The sequence below is a fragment of the Manacus candei genome, unplaced genomic scaffold, assembly GCF_025592945.1.
Source record: "Manacus candei isolate 608988 ecotype Guabito, Panama unplaced genomic scaffold, ASM2559294v1 h1tg000014l, whole genome shotgun sequence".
Classification (NCBI taxonomy): Eukaryota; Metazoa; Chordata; class Aves; order Passeriformes; family Pipridae; genus Manacus; species Manacus candei.
Window position 1 is genome coordinate 75,004,013 of NW_026138062.1, and position 25,121 is coordinate 75,029,133.

The 25,121-nt window shown below is 40.5% G+C and overlaps 1 protein-coding gene across 12 annotated transcripts in view; it reads left to right on the forward strand.

Annotated features, from left to right (window-relative positions):
• Positions 1–25,121, forward strand: part of POU2F1 (POU class 2 homeobox 1) — a 115,901-nt gene that overhangs the window by 64,553 nt on the left and 26,227 nt on the right. For 6 of the 12 annotated variants that reach the window (XM_051780053.1, XM_051780060.1, XM_051780058.1 and 3 more), the window contains exons 3-8: positions 3,847–3,947; positions 6,841–6,894; positions 8,532–8,651; positions 10,340–10,519; positions 15,912–16,038; positions 25,010–25,104. In XM_051780053.1, the coding sequence (XP_051636013.1) occupies positions 3,847–3,947; positions 6,841–6,894; positions 8,532–8,651; positions 10,340–10,519; positions 15,912–16,038; positions 25,010–25,104 (677 nt within the window). The remainder of the gene's footprint in view (positions 1–3,846; positions 3,948–6,840; positions 6,895–8,531; positions 8,652–10,339; positions 10,520–15,911; positions 16,039–25,009; positions 25,105–25,121) is intronic. The other 6 variants (XM_051780054.1, XM_051780056.1, XM_051780062.1 and 3 more) reach the window with 6 other exon arrangements.

Consider the following 25,121-nt stretch of genomic DNA (forward strand, 5'->3'; position numbering starts at 1 on the left):
AACTGTAGTATTATGACATGTGTTGACATCGCAGCAAAATAATAGTTTTTGTAAGTGTAGTATTTGGAAGGATTTTAAAGGCTCTTGTTTGCATTACTTCATTTCCAGAGACTGATTTTTCCGGTTTCCATAAGAAGGAAGTCTATAGGAGAGGGATCATAAAATATTCTTCAATTGCTAAAATTCTGGGCAAATATTAATGCTAAACTTCTTATTAGTAAATGTGGACAAGGAATCAACAATTCCTGAGCATTGGGGGTATCTCTCTCTCCCTTGACACATGCAGAGAGTTGGAGATCCAGCTGGGGAGATGTACTGGCGGTGCTGGGAGATGTCCCCCAGAGCACGATGCACATCCCCACACCAGTCAGCTTTCAAATCTTCCTTCTTCTTTCTTCCTTTCCCTTTCTGAGTTCTTTCTTGGACCTTACTCCACATTTCCCCAGACCTGGAGTTCCTCACTCCTCTTCCTTTCTTATGCAATTTGCAAACTCAGGCTGAAGTCTGATGATTATGTTCTTGAATTCTGAGAGTCAAGTTGTTCCCCTGACTGCAGGTGCAATGTTACCTTGCCTGCTCCACTTTCTCATGCCTTTACCCTCCAAGATGGCATAAACTAATCCATGTTCAGGGTGTCCTGGTACTTAGTGTTCTGTTCCTTTCTCTGGAGAGGCACTGTGTTAGTCTCCATCCAAACCACCTCTGTGAAGTAGTTAAGCACATGACTGAATTTATGCCAGAATTTAAATGTGCTTAAGTTGCATTGGACCTCGACTATAAGGGTGAAATTTCATCCTACAGTTTGACTCAGTCTCAACAGCTTGCTGAGGGTGGAGCACTCAAAACAAACTACTTATGAACTACCAGAAAGGGCAGGGCAGCGACAATGTAGTTGGAACAAGAAGAAAGTAGGGATGGGACATGGAGAGATCCACTCCTTTCGAGTAGGAGATGGAAGATACATGAATACTTGGGATTGTTAAAACCCCAGTGCCTGTGATTGCATCTACTGTGTCCATTAATCATCATGGCTTTTTGTATTGAACTCTTATCTTGAACAAAAGTGGCATTTTGGTCTTTCCATGTCCTTAGAATGTGCTGAGATTCTGCTTCTGACAGCTCTCTTTTCCAGCTCCTTATCACATTTCTAGATTTCTTGGATTCCACAGGAGTGGCATCACATCCTTATCAATACCTTAAAAAACAAGGCCTCTTACATGCTGGACTCACTTTATTTTCCCTTCTGATCTTCAGAAGCCATAGGCATCCTGTAATAAATGCAAGCAACCCGGGTAGCAGTCCTTCCAAAACTAAAGCTTCACCCAGAGGGGAGGGAATGCTGTACTTCCAAAGACCAAAGAAAGTTTAAGAGGCAAGTACAGGAGAGGGTGAACAGGTGTAGTGTGGGGGTTTTTTTTTGCTCTGAGTTTGGTTTTGGGAGGCCTCAGAAGAGGGAGTCGAAGTCTTTCAAGATTGAATTAAAAGAAAATGTTCTTTTCTCTCAGTGCCCAGCTAAATTCTTTATTGGGACCCATGGAGATTTTAAGCTCAGTCTTGGAGCTTGCCTTGTTCAAAACTGTCACGTAGGAGGCTCATTTCAGGTTTCCATATTAAGAGTCAGCAGGAGTGCTAAGTGGAGCATTTTTTCTGCGCACGTGCTCAGGAGTGTTCTTTTACTATGGTGTCGTGATTTGAGGCTCCTTTTGGAAGGCAGTTAACTAGAACAGCTTCACCTATTTACTTAAGGTGACGCTTCCAACCAGTCCTCTCAGAAACAGGTAATTTTTGTAACCCCTGCAAGTTTCCAGTTGGAATAAGGAGTATCTGCCTTACAGTAGGTTTTCTTATGTGGTTTCTTTTTGTACTTTGGAGTCCGTGGCTATACACTGAAAACTAATTCAAAGCTTCTGCTTAAAAGGGGAGGTGGTAGATTGTTTCCTTTGAATTACAGTAACTGTTTGTCAGGAATTATTTTTATATATTTATCCAATCATCTTTCCATTCCCTTTGGCCTTCTGCATGAAGAGAATTCTGCAGTTTACTGGAAAGAATGAAAATAGATGAGATTCTTCTAACTCTTTCCAGCAGACCTTTTTTATCTACCTTTCTTTAGAGAAAGACAACCAAGCTGCATTCATTCAGGATCAATTCAGGCCAGTAATAGTCCTTCCATTCACTTTGAATTGGAATTTTAAACTCAAAATAATTTTACATAGTTTAAAGTTGGAATATTTTTAACTCATATGTCTCCTAAGTTTCTAAACCTTGGCCCAAAGCACAGAGTTGAAAACTTGAGAGTAGACCAACTCTCCTCCCACAACACCTCCACCAAAGATGCATCAAAGGGCCACCTTTGTATATCTTACATGGATGCCAGACTATCTCTGTTGTGTCTGTATTTAATTGAACAGTGAGTCAGCCTTTGGAAATGTTATCTGTGTTAAGCTGTTTGTAGGTCAAAATAGCAATGTAAAATACTGGGTAGTCTATTTTACTAATCACATTTTATGCCTGCTTGCTTTTGCAGATGTTTCTAAGGAATAGCAACCCCCTGTTGTTGTTTAACAACTGTGACTCTTTTGCTTAGTAGATAACCTAGATTTTTATGGCAAAGAATGTGGATAATGGAAGGAATTTTGAAGTAGGAGTCGGCTGAACACCTGTCCACAGACACTGAACAAAATCTGATTGTCATGAAAAGTAAACATGCAAGTCTAAAGCTGGTTTTGCTTCATTTCAGTCATGCAGTTTTAAAGATTACATCATCTGTTCTAGAAATTCCACGCAGCCTGATACACTTGGAGTCTCCCTTCTCATTATTAGCCATTGTGGGTAGTAACACCCAACACACAAACCCACTTTTTGATAATTGCTAATGTTGATCTTATCATCTCCCCACAGAATGATTCTTAAAAGTTTGCATTTATAGTACCTCTTGGCAGAAGAGAATTCTGTGGTAGTGTCTTACGGAAAAAATGTTGGGTATTTTTCTTTCCCTTCTCAGAGCCAGATTATTTTGGGCTAGTTTGGGGGTTTTAATGTTTTTTGAACTGTTTAGGAAGAAATCTTCAAAAATGTAGGAAAGTCATCGGGTTTTGGTTATATGAAAGGGAGTGAAAACAGAAGCAAGCCTAGGCAGTTTTCTTACCTAATGAGAGCTTTGCACAAATTTTAACGGAAACGTGGAGGTATCTTTTATCAAAAGAGTAAAATTGTGACCCATAACTGCTATGTATATTTGGAACCTCTATTTTCATCAAGTATTATTTTACCTGTCTTTAATGAAAGGTGACTTGATATGAACCTTGCTGTTGGCATGTTCTGAACTTGAAGATAGTTTTCAGTTGCTGATTAGAGAGTGCATGGAGAAGGGAAACAGTTTAATCTCAGCAGCGTGCACTCATTTGGTTCTCAAACCATGTAGACAATGATGGGGTGATAGAGTAGATAGAAACACAGATCACAGGATTATTTAGGCTGGAAAAGAACTTTAAGATCGTCAAGCTCAACTGTTAACCTGGCACTGCCAAGTCCACCACTAAACTGTGTCCCTAAACGCCACATCTACACATCTTTTAAGCATCTCCAGGGTACACAGATTAGGTAAGGTAATAGAGGCTGAGGAAAATACAATGTTGATTTTGTTCAGCTGACAAATGCTCCATTACCAAAGCTGGGTCACTCCTTCCTCAGCCCCCTTTCAGCAAAAAATTCAATTCTTGTTACTCTCAGAGTATTTTTCTACAACGTAGTATTGAGAGAACAGCAGGAAACTTAGGAGTGTTAATTTTTCGTTTGCTTCTCAAAAGTAATAATTAATAGTTTTTAATCTCTCTCCTCCTCCAGGCACGCAAACAAATGGCCTGGACTTTCAAAAGCAGCCTGTGCCTGTCGGAGGAGCAATCTCTACAGCCCAGGCCCAGGCCTTCCTTGGGCACCTTCATCAGGTAAGGGAAGATCCATTTGAAAGCAGGGGAGGCTCAGACAGCTGCAAATGCAGCTGCCCTTGGTTGTGCCTTGTTCTCTCTTTCTGTGAATGACAGGGAGTCATGTAATGGAACAGAGGGGTAGACCCTGTGCTTAAATAACACGGATGGACAAAGTTCTTACCGTGGCACTCACTGCAGTGCATTGGGCTGCAGAATGTGTCAAGACAGGGTGGGACCTATCTGAGAGAACCACAAATCTTGGGGACTTGAGGATGCCTAAACTTTGTGGTGTGTGTTTTTGAAGGATTTTTTTTCAGTTGTTGTTGATTGGGTTTTTTGGGGGGTTTTTTGTTTGTTTTTTTTAACCTTAATAGAGATACCAAATTGAAAGGCAAGGTAAAATTTAATCTTTTTGGGAAAGGATTGTGTCGGCCCAACAGCTGCCAAGGTTCTGAAACTGTCACTGTCTAGTTAAAAGTGAGAATTGATGCTGAATGGTAGTCAGCACTACGCTTTGCTCTTGCACATTAACTAGAAAGAAAGTTGATCATACTTACTAAGCATATATGGTTTGTGAGGGTTTTTTTTAAGTTATTTCAATGACCTGTTTGTCAGATGATATTCAGACTTCTAATACTATCCCTCTGTTCTGCTGCTGCTGCTGTGTTTAGGGAATCAAAGCTGAATTTCAGATGTAGGCTGAAGCAAAGTGGGGCATCCCTAGGTGAAGAGAAGTATAAGGGGCATTTTTGTAGGTTTTTTTTTTTATCTGTTCGCACTTGATGTATGAAAACAAATGTCCTAATTTCTTTCCCTTCCTCAGCACCAAGTTTAAACTTTAAAATACTGTACCTAATTGGATGACCTTGAATGTTTGAGGTCTGAGGTTGCACAGTTATTGTGGTGTAATTGAAGTACTGAAGCTTTTATGCCCTCTTTTAAGAGCTCTGAAACTGCCGTTTTATTGTATGGAACATTCCACACGTCTTGTCACATAATTGCAATTTTCCTAGTAGATTGGTTTATGTAGGACCTAGGGAGTGCCACTGTTTGAATTTGCTGAACCAATAGGCTGTTGTAGGGTGCCTTTCTGTGGAGGGAAGGTGACTAGTTTTCATGGGTTGCCAGTGTGTGTTTAACATGGAGACACAGAGCTGCTCTGCAGAATTTTGTGTGTTTGTTTTACTCTTCGTTTTGTTATAATAGATCGACCCAGGACAGTAATTGTGTTTAGCACAGTGCTTTATCCTACTTTGGAAATGTATGTATTTAAACAGTTGTCAGGTTCTTTATAACTTCGTGTTTGATAAGGTGTGATTCATTTCTTGAAACTGGTTCAAAGGCAAATCTCAGGTATTCTTTTATTCACCTGCAGGTGTGTGGGGATCTATTGTCAAACTGTCCGCTGCTGGTGTGGCTGCTCTTAGTGGGGTGTTATTCAACCTTAACACACAGTGCTTTCCTCTAGACTAATGCAAAATCTTAGGCTGTAGACAGCATTCAGGAACAGTTTAATTTCTAATTTGAAAATGTTGGTTGTGTGGTGAATGGGGTGTCCAAATTGCATTCAGAGAGATTTTCAGGACTATGTTGACTGTACCTGAGATACATTTCTGGTGTTTTTTGTGTGTTTTCTGTCATTTTACTGTATTATTTCTGAGTATATTTTTTTGGATGGCAGGCTGGTGGTGTTTAGGTTATTCTCTGCTGTTAATCTATGTTAAAAGGTGACATTACATCAGCTGTATCAAACTATATTTTGCTTGTGATGAGGAGGGGCTTTTCTGAGAGTGTTTGCTTAGATGTAGAACATGCTTAGTAAGTCTGGTACCTTCATTTAGAGAGGCAGGAAATATTTCCAAGGTGACTTTTAAGGGTCGCCTGTTCAAATATTCAGTTATTAATTTCGTGTACTGCAGTTTTTCCCAAGCTTGAAAATGTGTACTCTTTATGTGGGGACGTCATTTTACAGAGGCAAGAGTGCTACATTTTGCTTTGCTTTATTGTATCCTCACATGTTGCCTTGTTTTCAAATGAGCAGCGGTTTTCAAACATGGCCAGAGACCGAATTCTCTACAGGCTGTAACTGTGACCTTTGAAAGTGTTGGTAATTAATTACATAGCATTCCTTCTTTATAACTAGGAGTGCTGGTAGAAACAAGGCAAAACTGATTAAAATGGTCTTGAGTTAATGAAAATACAGTGTTTGTCGTACAGAGAAAATCCTTATTAGAGATAAAATAACACTTTTAAAAAATCTCACTTTCTGAAGCATCTGTTTTTCTTCCCTGCTAACCCACAAGACCTTCTTTGGACCTGTTAATCACAAACACTGGATTCAAGTTTTAAGTATACCTGAATCAATACAGCCTTTGTAAAGTGTCTCTGGTCCTCTGTGTTGAGATCTTCTTTTCAGTGGCTGAGGACTGGAAATACTTGAACAGGTTGATTTGAGGGAGAGTGTTTATGCTCTGGATTCTGTGCTGTGCAGGTGATTGCTCCTCTGTCATGTAGGAAAGTGGGTGAATGCAGTGTTGGGGTAAGACCCATCCTGAAATATGGGTAGGATGGTGATGACTAGAGCTTAGTGGCCTCCCCTGGAGCCTGGATTTTTCGAACAGGAATAGGACTAGATAGCCTGTCCACCCAATATGCTCTGTTTCAGATTTATCCATGATAATATCTAGATCCCTAGGCAGGAATACCTTCTGCAAGAGGCAGACAAATAACACTTGTGGAAGAGCCTTATAGATCTTTTTCAGCCTGGAGCCCAACCCCTGTTTCACTGATTCAGGTGTTAGAGGGGCGTGCAGTGTTCTTGTTGGGACGTGGGTGGGGAGATGGTTCTTTTTACATTGCTAGTTTTCTGTGGATTCTACATTATTTCATTTCCATTTTTGCACTGTTGTAGGTCCAGCTCGCTGGAACAAGTTTACAGGCTGCTGCTCAGTCCTTAAATGTACAGGTAAAGACAGTTACCTTCTGCTGCTTGTCCTTCTCTCATCCCGAAGAGCATCCTGGTCCCATTAGAGATAGTTTTTAACCTATAGTATGTTACTCTGTGTTTTCAGTCTGACTGGTTTTGCAAGTGATAGGTATGAAGGAATAATAGTTTTACAGCTGTAAATCAGGTTCAGGGTAGTCAACATTCAGACACTGGAGTTGTTTAAGACGTGCAGCAATCATAACTTAATACTGAATTTCAGTCAGGTGTCATGTCATGAAAACTATGAAAATCCAGGCATATTTCATGTTCTTTCATTTATTCACTTATTTTAAACATATCAAGTATTACTTTGCGATTTTTCTGGTACCTGAATATGGGACTATAACATAACATTAACTATGTAAGGTGGCAGGCTTAGATTGCTTGTGTAAATAACACAAAGTAATATCAAAATAAGTCAGAGTAATTGTTGTTTAATAATGTACGTGAGACAACAAAGCTTTCAAACTTTTTTATGATGCTGAACACTTCAGTGTATCAGTTAATGTTCCACTTCCTCTCAGTACTATATTAAAGGGGCAAGGGATGCAGGTTTATTGAAGACTGGTTTCAGTATTGCTTGTTATTAAAGAATGTAGGTAGTGCATTACATGAAATGCAATAGAATGTGGACCCACTTATACATAATAACAATTTGGAAAGAAGAGGAGGTATAGTGACCTTCCTTTCTAAGAGGAAGGAGGCAGAAAATTGCCTTGGTTGCCATGGTAAACTTCCATCCCTGAGAGAGATGTTGGCAAACAGGCTGTATCTCCAGTGCAGAATGTTTACAGTCCTGCGCTGTAATTATCACTCAATGACTGGCAGAATTAATCAGAGCCTTTATGTTAATTAGCCCGCTCTGCAGTCCCCAAAACAGGTGGTGGAAAATATGCAAATCTATGCAGAATTTTAATGTTCTGCATAACCAGTTTTAATTATCATAAAACTCTCTCCCCCTCTTCATGCACTTGCGTTTCCTCCCTCATGTCTTCACAATTTCTTGTGTTTAAAAAAACAAACAACCAAACCACGGAAATAAATCAAAATAAACTCGAATCTTTTTAAATAAAGCAGCATTAATAAATAAATAGAATAAATGCTAAACTTTGATTATTTAAAAGCACTTTATGTATTATGTATTTTGCTGTCGGTGGATAAACCTGTGAGGATTTTTCAAAAGCAGTCCCATATAAGCCAACAGTATGACGACTTAGAGGTACAGGATGCAGATAATGGAAACAAAATCTCCTTTCCCTGGTTCCATTGTTCAGGATTTTAGGCAATGAATAATTTTAACAGCCCTCTCTTTCTTTATGGTGGGAGGTAGCGACATTGCGTCAGATGAGAAGGGACCTGAAAATAACGTCAAAGAGTTACACAGGACCAGAGAGTCTCTTTGTTTTGTTTAAACTGCATTACCTACAGACATGTTTGAGCAATCGTGGCTGAGATGGTGGGCACACAGAGCCATTGCTTAAACACACTCTTAAAATAAACCCAAGGGCTTTTTGTATGCAGATGAAAGATTTTTATTGTGCGGTGTTGAGATAGCAGTGTGTTATACATTAACATCTGTTTTACACTATAAAGAGTTGTATTTTTTTTTTGACTAGTCTAAATCTAATGAAGAATCTGGGGACTCTCAGCAGCCAAGCCAGCCTTCCCAGCAGCCTTCAGTGCAGGCGGCCATACCCCAGACCCAGCTCATGCTGGCCGGAGGACAGATCACTGGGGTAAGGTTTACCCAGGTTTACTGCAGTCAGCCTCCTGATGGCAGTATCACAGAGCCTGGCAGTGAAGGGGATTGTCATTAACATAGGAAGAAACTTCAGGGAAAGTGGGGACAGAAGGTATCTTCCTAGAAAAATAAGCAGACTTTAATATTTGGGGTTTGTTGCAATAGTATTTGCTGTCAAACAACAACAACAAAGAATTGTTTCTCTCTGTTCTCGGTACCCGTCTTGACTCTGCAATGAAAGGAAAACCTGGTGTGTGTACAAATAGGACAGTCACTGATGTGATAAAGAGGAATTTTTATTTTTTTTTCAAGATTAAAATGGGACATGGGAGAACGAGACTAAATCTTATCAGATAGCTGGGTGTAGAGCAAAATTATGGGACCTGCTAATTCTTCCTCTTCTCAAATACATTTCTTTTTAAGTAACTGTATTAGTACTCCTTAAGCCTATTCAACCCTTCTGTTTTAACCTACCAATTTTGAGGGTTTTTTAATTGCAAGGCTTTGGGAGTAAATATGAGATAACTTGGTTTAGACTGTTTGGTGTTTCTGAATTGTTGTAAAGGCTTTCAGTCATTTCAAAAAAGGAAGTTTTTCGAAAGGGCTCATTAAAAATGAGCGTTTACGTAGTCAACTTTGCAGTTTTAAGTGTTTGTGTGTTTAGGGCAGTTGCTCCAATAATGTATTTATGATTCGAAGTATTAGATTAGATCATCTCTACAGTTGAATGAAATATCATCTTAAATTCAGGCTCAATTGTTAAACCTTCATCTATGTTAATGTACAAATAAACATCCTATTTAGTTTTCAGTTAACTGCATTTGAAAGCTTTAAAAGTGAGATTGTTTTAATATGTTGTTAAAACCTGGCATATTTTATTATTTTTTGCATTCCCAAAAAATATTGGTTTGTTTTAATTCATGATTGTCTGCTGTAGTGAAACGTTCAAAACTCCAGGCCCATGCAGATACGGATTGTAGTAAATATGGGCATCAAGATTCATTTACATGTAAAGGAGAAACTGCTGCCACCTGTTCCTCAGAGATAATGCGTGTTTGGGAAAGGGAAGGGATGTGAAGTTGCCAACTCTATTCTATTTAAAAAAAAAAAAAAAAAAAAAGCAGATGGGGAGACTTGGAGAGAAACAAATGGAGCTCATGTTCTTTACTTATATCTTAGGGCATAATGGAAATGATGGAATATGGCAGGGATTCATGCTAATGTGAAGCAGCTGGGGTGTTATCAGTTTGTTCAGTAGCCATAGCCAGCATTCCTGCTTCGCATTCATCTGGCTAATCACTTGCTGTTCTGCTGGGTGTAAATTTCTTTTCAGATCCTGGCAATACCGATTCTTTTCTTTTGCTTGCTACTTAATTACCTTTTCCCAGAAATTGCTGGTAGAGTTGTGAAGAAGACTTAGGAGTGAAGTTAGGTTCTGTAGGTTCCAGTAAGTGCAAATGTTTGCTTTGGTGCAGCGTGGTTTACGTCACACCCGTGGTAGGTTGGTTCCTACACTGTGTTGAGTAGCCAGCTGTCCTTACTTATGGCCACAGTCATCGGCTGAACCGTAGCAATAGTCCTGGGGTTGTCTGGTTAATATACCTAGTAACAAGCTAGCTAATGACTTTGTAGCTGAAGTGGCTCTTTGCATTATTAATGGCTGTGTTTTCTAATTGTTTATAGCTCACGTTGACGCCAGCCCAGCAACAGTTATTGCTCCAACAGGCGCAGGCACAGTTGCTGGCGGCTGCAGTGCAGCACTCAGCCAGTCAGCAGCACAGCGCTGCTGGTGCCACCATCTCAGCCTCTGCTGCAACGCCGATGACGCAGATCCCTCTATCTCAGCCAATACAGATTGCACAGGTGAGCCTTGAGGCTTGAGAGGGTGGAAAACAAAAGACCTTTGACTTCGTTTGCACCGGTTTTTTTTTTATTCCCTTGTTCGGTGGGTTTCTGGAGTCCTCGAGCGTTTTTAGTCGTTCCTCACACGTCCTCAGCTGGTGAGGTTGAAGTTGGTAGTCTTAGTTGCTCGTCACTTCCACTGGGCTTCTGAGTTTGCTCCAGAATCTGTATTTTCTGAATTTTCCTCCTGGTAGTTAGCTTGGGAAAGGAGGAAAAGAGGGTATAGAGAGATACCCACAGAAATTGCGCTTGTTGAGACCTGTGTGGATGGGAAGTGATGCCTGTGTGTCACAGAGGATGCTCATCAGACCCAAATGGTGCTTGCTGGAAGCAAAATGACAGAGCTGAAGAAAGGCAGTTTGACTTGACAGATCTGTGTGCTGTTTTGGCTTGGTGCTTAACGCTCAGAGTTCAGTGACAAAGGATGGGCACTCTTGTGTGTGTAGGGAAAAACTTGCCGGAATGTGTCTGGAGTTGAAATCTGTCCAGTTTCATGGTCTGGTACTACTTGCCAGTTAATTCTGAAGAACTGCGTTTCAAGGCAGTTCTGCTTACTAGAAGCAGCGAGGATTGTCCTGGATCTTCCAGGATTGGGATAATTCTGTGTGGAGAATGCAGTGCCACTAATTCCATACTTAGTATATGGAGTGTGGAAACTCCTTAGACTTGTGGACAAGGGTAAACAAATGTACAGCTGAGGCATCTTGAGTGCTACTATTAGGTTGTCGTGTTGCTCATGCTGAGGTCCATCTTTCCGTAGATTAAGGTTCTCAGTACGTAGTATCAGTTTGTGTATTAGTGTAGCTGTGCAAAGTATGTTGGATATGTAATCTCCAAAGCTGCTGCTTCTTAGAGTGAGCAGATTCTTTAAGACTGTCTGGTGCTTTCTGTTCAGGCTGTTTTCTCTTGCATTCAACTGGGGTGAAGTGTCTTAAAAAGTGAACATGAGGTCTGATTAAGGACAAGAATGGAAATGTCACAATTACTGTGAAGTCCATTGGTGAAATGTGCAGTTCCTTTCTTGTGCTAGTCCACTAGCTGAATAACAGCCTGGCTGTGCTATCAGGTTTTGATTAGCTGAAGTGGCAAATTTCTGTGGGGTTGGCCTAGAAGTTCTGACCTCTCTGGCAGTCCTTAGAGAGGCCAGAGTGATGCCATCCCACATTTAAGTGAGAGATCCCACAATGAACCTCTTGTTGGACTGTGACAAGTCGTGTGACCAAATATTAACAAATCTTTTAGCAAAGGATCTCACTTCACTGGCATGATGTGGAGATGACTGAAGGATGTAGCATTCAAGGAAACTTGTAGTTCTCAAGATCATCTCTTAATTTTGTTAAGTCTTTGTAGCCAATAATACAGACAGATTTCAAGAAAAGAATGGGAAATGTCCTTGTCAAGGGAGTTGGTGGTCAGCTTCTAACTTCTTGCCATGCATCTGTCACAGAGTTCCCACGTGATACTGTGCAAGTCTTTTAACCCAAGTGTAAGTAATCCACAGGTGTGTGCCTCTTGTCTTCCAGGTGTGCAGCTTAAGATAGTTTGGTCTGCTTTACTGGAGTGTGGCACACTAAAATTTCATAGTAACAAAACCCATACCTTGAACTTTCTGGCTTTACGTTTGTCAAATGTGCCGCCAAAGCAGTGGATACCTTTGAACGGGCAGATACCTTTGAATGCAGTGTGTGAGATGTTGCTAATCCCTCTCTTCCACAGCAGTGGAAATGTGTGAAGCATTTACAGTTATTAATTTTGTACTGGAGAATATCTCCAGAGAAATGTTTGAGAGGAGTCGAGAAGATCAGGCGTGTGCCGTCAAACAGGAGCTTGTGCTACTTGAGAAATAGCATGTGATCATGTTGTTGCCACATGGGGAACAAATTAAAGTTGGACTCGTTTTCTGGCGTTTCTAATTACCGAAACGTTTGACTTCACAATTGATTCTTTTAGGATAGGTTATTTTGATACCTAAATGAGTTTGGTTGAATCTTGTTGGCTGCTTCCCATGATGAAAGTGCAGGGCATAGTTTGTGCAGGGGTTGGATATAATTTGAGATACTTATGGAAAATGTCTACCATCTAGGTTCATAGGTAGGTAACACCATGCTTTTTGATCCAACTTGGCAACGATTTGTAAGCAGTGCTCAGCTTTGTTTGTGTTGCTATTGTAAACATATAGCTGATTACACAAATAGCTGAATGTTTGTTTTAATTGATGATTTTTTGAATAATTGATTAACTGGCAGGTCTCTGCTGCAGGGGGATTACCATATTTATTTTAATTAACTAATTGCACAAGCATGACTTCTTTGACGTGCTCTGCAGTTCACGTAAGGTATCTAGTGCAGCAGCCTGGGGAGATGCTTGTGCTGCTGCTGGGCTGCTGCTAAAGTGACAGCGAACAGTTGTACCAAGCTTTGGAGTTCTTTTTAAACTTTACTTCTTTTCACGATCTATGATCAGTGTTTTTATGATGTAAACCTCAAAATTACAGAGGTGCTGAGGGTGTAATTAGAGAAAATGACATTGAATGTAGAACTTCAGATGATTTATTTTGTTTTTTTAACAAAAATCTTCATGGCAAGTTGTAGCACTTGACAGATCATTCTGCTGAGGTAGGAGTTGGATTGTTTTGATCTTTCTAAGTTGTCAGGCAGCACCAGAAGACATGCATGTTTCCCTGAAAGTCTTTCCATCTCTTTCTGTGTGCTTATGCTTGCACAGGGATTTTAACACTGAGGGGAAAAAAGATCGGTATAGGAAAATAGTGTCAAGTTTGTTCATGTGGTTGCTATTGGGAGATTTACAGTAGTGGTATAATTAACTAAATAATAAAACTTTCCCAAGGTAGAAATAAAGTTGGATTTCAAATGAATTTGAGGGGCTGGTAGGGCTATTTAAGTGTGATTAGCCTTGGAGGTATCATTTTCGTTTTGCGTTACAGAATTATATTTTTGTATTTAAACAAGACTTAGCCAACACACCAGTTACCAGGGCAGATGCACAGAATAAGATTGCTTATACCAGTTATCCCTGAGGCCTCAATTTAAAAACAGTTTTCTCATATTAAAGTGTAAGAGCCTGATGATAAGAGCTGTCATGTCTTAGCCGGGTAGCCGGTGTTATGAATACAATAGTCTTAAACAAAAAGCTCTCCTCCTTTGATCTTACAGATACACTGCCACTGTTTCTTTGTATTCTTTCTTCTACATAACTCCAGCTTCAAATCATCTGAGATCTACTTGGTCATCTTGCTTTTGGTGGGAGAGGTCCTCCACCTGTCTGTTTTTCTGTTGATACTTCTTCCTTCCACAGTTTCTTCCCAACTCCTCCTTTTGTGTTTGTACTTTTTCTCTTATCTACCTCTGTTTTCACCCTGCAGCCTCTCTTTATTTCCTTTTCTTCCACCCAGTGTTCACACCCTTAGTCAGCTTGCCCTACTCTTTTCATTTCTGCTTTTAACTCTGCATCCAGTCCTCGCATCCGATTTGGTGTGAGCCCCTCTGTGCTGGAGGGTCGGCACAACCTGCAGAGGTAACCAGTCAAGCATTGAAAATCAGTGAATAAATGAGTGGAGGCCCATGTTGTGTTGGGCTCAAGAAGCAGTAGTTTTGTTAGCGGTGCTGACCATTGTGATGTTATGACACGAAGTCAGAAGAAATATGGAGTTCCAGGGAAAAACTGGAGCAGTTATTTCTCTCTCTTTAAGAGGGAAATTGGCCTCAGTTTCATAGGAATAGTTTGTATTACTACTGAAATTTTCTGAAAGCAAACAATACCGTTGACTTTGAAAACACTTTGTTGCGCTCGTGGGCACTTCTTAAAATTTTACCGTTCTCTCATAAGATGGAAGTTTCCTTTTCTTAAGAGCATTGCTTGGCCAATCCATCTGGTGTCTGTCTGCCATATTATTACACTGCACGCTCTTGACTTAACACAACTAAGTTGCCCAAGTGATTGATGGCCAGTGTCTGTGTAATGCAGGTTAAGTAGTCGTTTTCCTATAATGCATGTCTATGGTCTCATAAATCAATGGACTCCCTTTTTTTTTAACTCCCTAGTCTTCCTTTCCACCCACTGACACACTCCCTACCCTTCATCCCCAAAAGGAGATTTCTGCAACTTTGAAGTTATAGTTTAACAGATTTAAAATAATGTGACATTTTAGTCTTCTTGTTTGGTTGGTTGGTTTGGCTTGTTCAGTGGGAGTTTGGTTTTTTCAGTGGGAGGTTGCAAGTATGGAAAATATTTGCTTGGTGAGTATTTTGAAGCAGCTTCTTCTCAGAAAGATGGAAAAATTCTACGTGTATAGATAGTTTTCATGGATTACCACTATTATGTTGGCTGACTTCACAATGTGCTTCAGTTCTCAATTTCAGTTACTCTTGTTATTGTCCTGTCTGGAGAAGATGAAAAGAGAAAGGCTATTGGGGGCAGCAATATTTTTAAATAGTTCTTTATGTTTTCATTCTCCAGCTAAATGTCAGGTTGAAGCATTTTTCTTGAAAATCCAGTTTCTCAGAGATTAGCATTTTATGTTGAGACCAGTCATTTAATTACAGAAAATTAACAGTTCTGAATGGTTTAAATACATAAAAGTAGGGTTCTACAATAAAGCAGTGATTTGGATTATTCCTTTTAACCTTTAATTATAGTCATATCTATTAGGCTTATTGTAATTTGTTTCAGAACTAATCAAATATATTTATTTATTTATTGAGTTAGCTACTTTCTGAAATTTGACCTGAACAATCAGCCTGCAAACAAGGAATCTGTAATATTTTGCTTTCTTGTTGTTGATTCAAATGGTAATTGCAGATTGTTGTTATAAACAAAAATAGCTCCCAGCTAATATGCTTGATTTGTAGCAGAGTTCCATCCTCAAAAAAATAAATTTGAGAAGTCTGAGTGCTGATAAAACTGAAGTATTTGAAAACTCCTGCATTTGGTGGGGATGGGAGGGAGATTGATTTGTTTGTTTATTTGGTTTTGTTTTGCTTTGTTTTTAAAGCAGAACAGTTCTAGAAATACTTTGCTGGGTTATTTACTAAATAACTTTTGTTTGGTTTTATGAACGACAGTGCAATTCAAATTGCCGTTCTAAAGGATATTCAGTAGCAGGACTGCTGCTGTGTTTGACATCCACTTTTATCTCTAAATGTTGGAGTGTAACTGGCTGATAGAAAATCGAGTTACATTGGGAGTCATGGCTGACCTAAATGTCTAACACACAGCTCTTTTCTTTTTTTTTCTTTTTTTTTTCTCTTTTGTTTTTTTTCTTTTTTCTCTTTTTTCTTTTTTTCTTTTCTTCTCTCTCCTTTTTTTTTTTTTTCTCTTCTCCTGTTTCCTTAAGGATTTGCAGCACTTGCAGCAGCTTCAGCAGCAGAATCTCAACCTGCAACAGTTTGTGTTGGTGCATCCAACAACCAACTTGCAGCCAGCACAGTTCATCATCTCACAAACACCGCAGGGGCAGCAGGGTAAGTGCTTCGTGCCAGAAAAGCAAATCATGCAGAGCTTTTTTAGAGGATAAGGTGAAACTGAGGTGGTTCATACACCTTCACTAACTGTTGATAATCCCTAGGAGAAAAACAGCACTGCAATTAGGGAATTCTAACAGGTTGTCCCTTTGTTGGTGTTAGACCTCAGCCTTGTCAAAATTTGTGTAGCTCACTTCTCAGGGGGGACCAATCCAGGGAGAGTGTCATGGGAACATTTGTTAACAACAAGGCTTCTTGGAAAACAATGCAGCATCTGAATTTTTGGGTTAGGTTCTCAAAAAGCAAGACTACTGGGAAGAGAAGTTGGAGAAGACAGCTCTCCAGAACTCAAAGGCAGAATCCTATGAGGTGGAGGCCTGGAGGGTGCCTTGGCTGTCTGGATTAGGTCAATGCTCAAAGGGCTACAAAATAAGAGATACAAAAAAAGTGATGCACAGTGCAGCTCCTCACCACCCACTGCCCAATGTCCAGCCAGTTCCCAGCCAGCTTTCCCCCCTTTAGTTTATAAACTGAGCACAAGACCACAGGGTGTGGAATATCCCTTGGGCAGTTTGGGTCAGCAGTCCTGGTTCTGTCTTCTCCCAGATTCTTGTGGCTCACGGCCTCTTTGCTGGTGGGGTGGTATGAGAGGCTGCAAAGTCCTTGAGTCCGTGATGCTCAGCAGCAACTAAAACATCAGCATGTCATCAACATCCTTCTCATCCTAAATCCAAACCACAGCACTATACCAGTGACAGAAAATTAACTCTATCCTAGTCAAAACCAGGACAGACAGGAAAAAGATTACAGAATCAAAAGTTCTTGTGGGAGAGTAGAAAAGTACTTAAGCCTGAAGCAGGTACAGTGAATTTTGTCATAAACTGAAATAATAATTACGCCTTGGGAAAAGAGCTAGAATGCTTGATTTGTGTAACAGCTCTCATAGTAATAATATTTTGACAATGTACTGGGTATGACTTATGTGCCAAAGACAAACCAGGGCAGTGGGAGGTGGCAGTGTGCCAGACCAGTTAAGATGTTGTACAGCAGCTTTGCTGTAAGAACTAATGTGTTCCCAAGTTGCAATGCATCACGGTACTGATTGCAGCCCCATTTGTTGCTGCCCATGGAAAACTGTGTTTAGCCATGGCCTCTTATGCTGATATACTCCAGTAGTCTTTTTTTTTTTCCTCCTCTCTGTTCTACATGAACTCTACTCAGTTGTTCAGGTCTGGTAATCCAAAGATTCTTGCTCAGAAGGCAAATCCTGTTATGCTTGAAGAGTCCTCCAGAGCCTGGCTGTCCTGTAAAGCAGCTCTTTGCACCTCATTTTCTTCTGTTCCTTTCAATTTTTTCATGCATCATTCCTTCTTACATACTCTGACTTGGATAGAACCTGGCTTTCCATTATGCTGAAGCGCTCTTGCTGTCTGAATGCTCTCACATTTGAATAAAGGGTTAGTCAAAATTAACTTCCTTTTAATAGGACTTGATTTAGGAGAGATTTTATACCGGTACTGGTAGAAAATGGCTAAAAGGCTGTTCATGGAAGCATTTAGGGATATACTGTTTTCTTAAAATGAAGCAGAACTTATAGACTTAACATATTGTTCTAGAAGAAATCAAACTACCAAAATGTAGTTCAAGGATTCTTTAAAACAGCGTTTTTTTTAAAAATAAATTCTTTTAATGAAACAGCGGGCACAAAAGCATTGTATTGAAAAACTCATTGGTATTAAGGTCTGCCTACATTTTTCAGCGAAAATCTGCTGATTTTCTAAAATACCTCTGAAGATGCCTCAGAAAAAGGGAAAACTAAGAGAAGCAAATTTGTATTCATCTCCCAAAATGAGTTGTTTGCATTATAGAAAGGAAGGGAGGCTTTTCTGTTTGTTTAAAATCTCCTGAAGTAGAATTAACTACTAGAGGAGGTTTTCATAGTAACTTTTTTCAGGGGCCATCTGTAAAATTAATTCTTCACTGCAATATAAGACTTGCATATTGCTGTCATCCAGTGACTCAGTGTGTGTAGAAACGTGGTGTTTTACTGGTAATGTGCAGCCTGGACAACTGAATAGCTCAAAAACGTGGGGAGATTTATGTGCTGGATTCTGACCATAGGTCATTAGTGCGTGACAACCTTCCAAACTGAAATGCTTGAATGGATCTCATTTTCTTCATGAGCACTCAATGATAAAGCAACATGTGTGCCATAATACCCCTCATATCACTTTTTGATATGGCTTTTTTGCAGTATTTCACAGTTATTATTCGAAGATCTCAAACTGTACATTACTATTTATGAGAAAGATTGAGAAAGTGTGTGGTTTTACTTTGTTGTTTGCTGTTGCAGCTGACTTTTCCAGGTTGTTCTTGTCCTATTGCTCCATTAGTCAACTTCATAAAATAATAAATATTCTGAGGAAACTAGCATAGAGTTTTCTTTACTTTTGATGCCTCATTGGTACTGCGTGGAGCTTTATATATATGTATGCATTTAATAACTAACATGAAAATTCAGATTTATGTATAGATTATGTATTCTGGAAGAAATTTATTGCTTTACAGACTATTCTACTTGTTTTGTGTGTGCCATGTAGTCATATAAATGTTTTTAAAATGAGAAGAGTTTTGAGGGAAATAACTAAAGAACAGTATCTCTAAACAAGATTTTAGAAGACATGTAGACATTTGGTAAAGAAAAACTTGTTACTTCAAGAGGTGATGGGGTACAGAGAAAAAAAATCATCAGCAGTTGTATGTAGATTCTTGAAGGGATTGAACTTCATGACCCTACATTGAACTTCTGAAAAATTTTAGAAAAATTTAGAAAATTTTAGAAAAATTTTAGAAAATTCAACGCCTCAAATGTTAATCAATTCTCCTGTCTTTCTTTAACACACACATTACAGCACCCAGCAACAGATATGAAATTTTCCCCATAAATCCACTGCCATGTGTCCGACATAGTCACCTTCCTTTTCCAGATGATTTCTGGCTATTTAGTGGCTTATATGAAACGAATTTACAAGTTCTCATTTTCCATGGCTGGTAATTGGTAACATCATAACTGAAGGAATGGTTTCAAGCCTCAGCAGTTATGCAGAAGATTGAATGGAAATAGAAATTTGGAGCAATTTCTTATTCAGAGCTACCGTTGTCCAAATTATTGGTGAAGTCACAGGCAGTGACTGTAATGTCTTTATACCTCTTGTATCTGTTCTTGTATCTAATAGATCTGTCTCTAGAACAATCAATTCAACATCCCTTACTACAATTACAGCTGCTTCTTAGAAATATTACCCTCATCAGGTGACTGTTCACCTTTCTACTCGGGAGATGTTGCCAATAAAAATCATATCAGTAAAAATCTGAATGGAGAGGGGAATTGGTGCTGCATTTAATATAAATTAATCTTGGAAACGGAAGTTGTTAAGATCTAAGAAAATACTGTATCATTGTCAAGGAGATTTAGAAACAGTACTTATGAAGAAAATATCCAGAAAGGCAAATGTGGAAGACAAGCTACTAATTCCCTTTAAACACTGAAACTGCTCTTACCTATTCTAAAGTTATTGCTGTTTATTATTAAAAGCCTTGTTTATGATTTCATTTTTTTTGTTGTGAGGGATAATGATAGCAGGCCAAATTCAGTCCTTGTTCTCTTTTTTTCCTTCGTGTCCTACACACTTTGAGGCTTCACTTATGTGAAAGCTGTTGTAATGGCTTTGTCTTGCAAGCTGACTTCCAGGATATGTCTGTGAGAAGAACAGCAGCTTTGGCATAGATAAAGCAGTCAAGTTCTTAGATGAAAAAATTCACTCTTTAGGGAGATCATTTAGGAATGAATTATGTATTATGCTTCTGGGCCAACTTTCTAAAAAGTATTCTGAAAAAGTCTGCACTTGAATGTTTGTTTTATCTTTTGTTTAATTTTAGATAGTAAGAACTGAACCCCAGATCAGTCCTTGGGGACTGTTGGCTGGCAGGAAGAGTTTTTTGGCTTGGACCATTATTCATGCTACTCATAGACATTACAGGAAAAATCCTGCATGATGGTAGATGCATTTACTTTAACTATTAAAAAAAATTAAATACCTCTAAACTGTCATACTTTTGCATAGATCTTTACCTCATTCTTTCAGAGTGTCACACAGGTAATTTGTATGCCATATTTAATGCAGTAATACCACTGGGCTCTTAAAACCCAGGGCAGAGGGTTAGGAATAAGACCTCTGTAAAGTATGCAAGTACACTATCAGCTTTTACAGATTCAAACAAATCATGTGGGCTGGAAGGGACCTCCAAAGGTCATGAAGTGTTGCTCAAAGCAGGTCCAATTACAGCAGAGTGCTCAGCACCTCAGACAGTTGAATTGAACATGTCCAAGGGTGGAGTTTCTGCAGCATTTTCAAGTACCTGTCCCAACAGCTGACTGCTCTCATGGTAAAAAAGAACCCCAAATAACATTTCCTACATCAACCTTCATGAGGTTCCATTTGTCCAGCCAGTCTAGACCCTGCCTTCTGGCCTGTTGACTGCTTTCCCCATATTTGGTATTGTCCACAAACTTGCTGAGAATACATTTTGTCCCATCAGCCTTACTGGTAATAAAGATGTTACAGAATCACAGCACCAGTTATGTTGGAAAAGTCCTCTGGGGTCATCGAGTCCAACCTCTGACCGAACACCACCTTGTCAACTAGATTATGGCACCGAATGCCACATCCAGTCTCTTCCTCACCTCCAGGGACAGTGACTCCACCATCTCCCTGGGCAGCCCGTTCCAATGTCTAATCACCCTTCCTGTGAAGAAATTCTTCCTAATGTCCAACCTAAACCTCCCCTGGTGCAGCTTAAGGCCGTGCCCTCTCGTCCTATTGCTTCTTACCTGGGAGAAGAGACCGACCCCTTCCTGGCTACACCCTCCTGTCAGGGAGTTGCAGAGAGTGATAAGGTTTCCCCTGAGCCTTCTCCTCTCCAGGCTAAACAACCCCAGCTCCCTCAGCCTCTCCTCACAGGACTTGTGCTCCAGTCCCTTCCCCAACCTCGTTGTCCTTCTCTGGACCTGCTCCGGCACCTCAGTGTCCTTCCTGAATTGAAGGGCCCAGAGCTGGATCAGCATTTGAGGTATGGCCTCACCAGCTCTGAGTACAGGGGAAGAATCACTTCCCTGGTCCTGCTGCCACACTGTTCCTGATCCAGGTCAGGATCCATTGGCTTTCTTGGCCACCTGGGCACACTCTGGCTCATGTTCAGCTTCCTGTCAATCCCAACTCCCAGGTCCCTTCCTGCCTGGCTGCTCTCCAGCCACTCTGTCCCCAGCCTGTAGTGCTGCAGGGGGTTGTTGTGGCCAAAGTGCAGGACCTGGCACTTGGCCTTGTTGAACCTCATCCCGCTGGAATCAGATCATCTCTCCAGTCTGTCCAGGTCCCTATGCAGAGCCCTCCTGCTTTCCAGCAGATTGACATCCCCCTCACCCCAACTTGGTGTCATCTGCAAATTTGCTAATGGTGGACTCAGTGCCCTCATCCAGATCATCAGTAAAGACATTAAACAGGACTGGGCCCAGCACTGACCCCCGGGGGACACCACTAGTGACCGGATCCCAACAGGACGCAGCACAGTTCCCCACCACTCTCTGGGCCCGGCCATCAGCCGGTTCCTAACCCAGCACAGAGTGCCTCTGTCCAAGCTGTGGGCTGCCAGCTTTTCCAAGAGAATGCTGTGGGAGATGGTGTCAAAGACTTTGCTGAAGTCCAGATACAGGACTAACTCCACAGCCACTTACTGATAACCTGGGTTTTCCTGTTCCTTTCATCATTCATCCCTGCTACTGAAGGAACTGACCAGAACACCACCTGTGCTCCTGTCCCCTCAGCCAACTGATATCCCTTACATAAGCCCTAGGGAGGCAGCAGATTTCCCTGTGGGGTGGTTCCAATTGGCACACAGGGCCCTCACTTCCCCTCAGAAGGGAGTCACCTACTACCACTACCCTTCTTTTCTTAATACCTGAGGTTGTGATCTGGCTGATAGACAGAGCACAACTGGGAGACCCTTCAGATAGATTTTTTTTTTCTTCTCTAGTGTCATCTGCCTGACCCTCTAAATCCAGGGCCTTGTACCTTTTCTGTAAAGGCTCCTGGGAGGGCGATGGGGAGTTGGGAGGGGATTCTTTTACCTCTCTGAGCAGAGACCCTTTTCCATTCCCCCCCATCTACTACACCTACTCTTTCTGCCTGAAAGCAAGAGGAGCAAGCCTTCTCTGACTCCTGAGCTTCTCTCAGGGTTGGAAGGGTGTAACTCCATCCATTTCCATTTCACTGTCCCCAATACTCCTTAGCCTTTCCACTTCTTCCTTAAGCTCTGCCACTAAACAGAGCTGATCATTCCAATATGAATCCCTAAGGAAACAGCATTGTTTGAAACACCAGTTTCAAACAACATCTCAGCAGGTGCCTAAAAGGTGGCACTGGACTTACACTGGATGTAAAAGGCTGTAAGTGAGGTCACCAAAGTTATCTCAGACCACAGTGGGGACCAGTGGTTTCTTCTTAGAGAAGAAATGAAGGCAAAGCTTAGACCAGTTCAAGTCATGTCTGAAAGGAGTGAAACTGCAGCTGCCCACCCAAGAAAGCCAACAAGTGCCCAAAGTGTGGGTGTGGCAACTGCCTGAAAAGGCTGTAATCAGAAGAGACACATACTTTGCCAAAACAGTTCAGCTGCTTTCCCCATCCCCTGATTGTTGCTTTAGTCAGGTTGAACTAACTTGTTGTCTCCAGTTTCTGCCTGAGACACCTTGTATCAGTATGTCTTAAGTAGGGTGAAATGATGTTAAGACAAAGTATATTGAACATGTTCAGATTGTTTTATACTGTCATTCCATGGTGATTACTTCAGAATGTGTGAGCAAGAATAAAATTAGGAAGGGTGTAGTTATTCTGTGCTCTTTAGCAAAAGTGTTATTGCCAGAAAAACATCCTCTGGGATTTCTTCAAAGACAAAAAATCACAAAAGGACAGCCCTAATTACTCTGATTGCAGTCGTAGGACAGGTCAGTAACTTGTAACTGATGGACTAGAGCTCAGGTGTGGTCCCTGTCAGCTGCCTGGGTTTTGTCTCCTTGGTCAGACCCTGCAGTGTGGGTGTGATGGGTTTGCCTCTTTCTGTTTCAAGCTGTCAGTTAAAATTCACTGTCACTGAATGAAGGTCAAAACCTCTTCACTTAGAGGTGACTGTTCGCTAATTGGTATTTTAGATTCGGGCAGCTAAAATAATCTTTTAGGTGAACAAATAATTGCATTGTAAAAAGAACCGTGTAACTGTAGTAGGTAGCTGTCTTGGAAGTTCCTTAAGCAGCTCTGTTCCCTCGCTGTGGCATTTCAAAAACACAGCTGGAACATGTTGATTATGTGGTGCAAAGCAAATTTGCATAGTTGTCTGTGCTGTGCTATTATGTTGCATAACCAGCTGGCTGTATTCACTAGGTCTTGAGCATTTTGATAGCAACACATTCTGTTTAAATTACATTTTCAACTCTTTGTTAAACAGAAAACAAGTATCACTGTCAGAAGACAATGCTTCTGTAGTTGTGTATCCCTTACTGAGGATTCATTTTCTCCTTCCTATCCATGGTAGTCCCTCTTTTCATGTCTTCTCTGCCCTTAACCTTGCATAAAACATCAAATTTCTCACTATTTATCAAGTCCTAAATTCCCATGTCCCCTACCTATTTTCTGCTAAGAGGTAGATCAGGCAGATGATGATGTTGAATTTAAGTGGCACTTAGTTGGTGTTCTGTCCTCTGAGTGGCACAGCATCAGTCTGTTCTCCCCTGGTTTTGGGAACCTGGTATATTGAAGGTGCCTATGAAGTGTAAGTTTAATTAGTCAGGTCCTTAAATTATGATAATGGAAATTGATAGTCATAGCCAGGAGTTACGTAAAAAATAACAGTTAGTATTTTTCACAATAAAATTGAGGGACTTGACTAACTGTAGATATATTTTTGTCAAGATTCTATCCCTTAAAAATATATACATTTTTGTATTAAGAATGAAAAAAATCATACGGATTTTAGTTAAAATATATAGATGCAAGTATGTATCTTAATTTCCTCAGAGATTTAATAGACTATGCAAATAATGGACTGCTAGAAAATTTATTTTTAGATTGACAGCATATTGTGTATATTGATTCTACCAGTTGCAACTGTTCTTTAATGTTGTCACTTTTCAGTAGTAGCAGGGTTTTCATATATTCAATGTAGTGTTTATGTTCTGTTTGTTCAAATCGAGCTGTGTTCAGTGTCTTACCTGGACTTAAATTCCAATTACTTTTCCCAAAGATGCCTACTTTATTTGACCCAGGAGAGAGTTATCTAGGCTTGTTGTGTCTTCTGGTGTGGTCTGCTTAAGTTTGCCAGAGGAAGTTTCCTTCTTGTTAGGCAGCTGGCATAGGGTCACACAGAGAGGAAGGAGGTTGATCAAGAAGCCAAATTTGTGGCTTTGATTACTATTCAGTTGTTGAATTTGATCTGATTAGTGCTCAGTATTTTTATATGGCCCTGTAATTCTTTGTCATCTGTTGGTTATCAGAAGAGGCGTATCCAAAATCTGCATGCTGAAAGGGGCAACAAATGATTCCTGCACATGGAACTGGGATAACCTAGAGCATTACAAACTCTTCCTGCAGAGGAGACCAGTCCAGACTTCTCTCTCTTACCCTTCTGTCACCACAGAAGGGTAAGAAAATGCAAGGGTTCAGGAAAATGCAAGGGTTCAGGAAAATGCAAGGGGATTTTGGCTGCCAAGTCCAAAGTCTGAAGATACCCGTGCAGGGATGAAATGAAAGCTTGCATCTCGAATTTTTGTCTAACTTTTCATCATTCAGCAAGAACCTTGTTTCACCTCATTTCATGTTTTAATCTTTTCAAATGATGAACCAAACCCACACTTTTCTCTCACCAGGTCTCCTGCAAGCGCAGAATCTCTTAACGCAACTACCTCAGCAAAGCCAAGCCAACCTCCTGCAGTCTCAGCCAAGCATCACCCTTGCCTCGCAGGTCAGGCTTATTTCTAC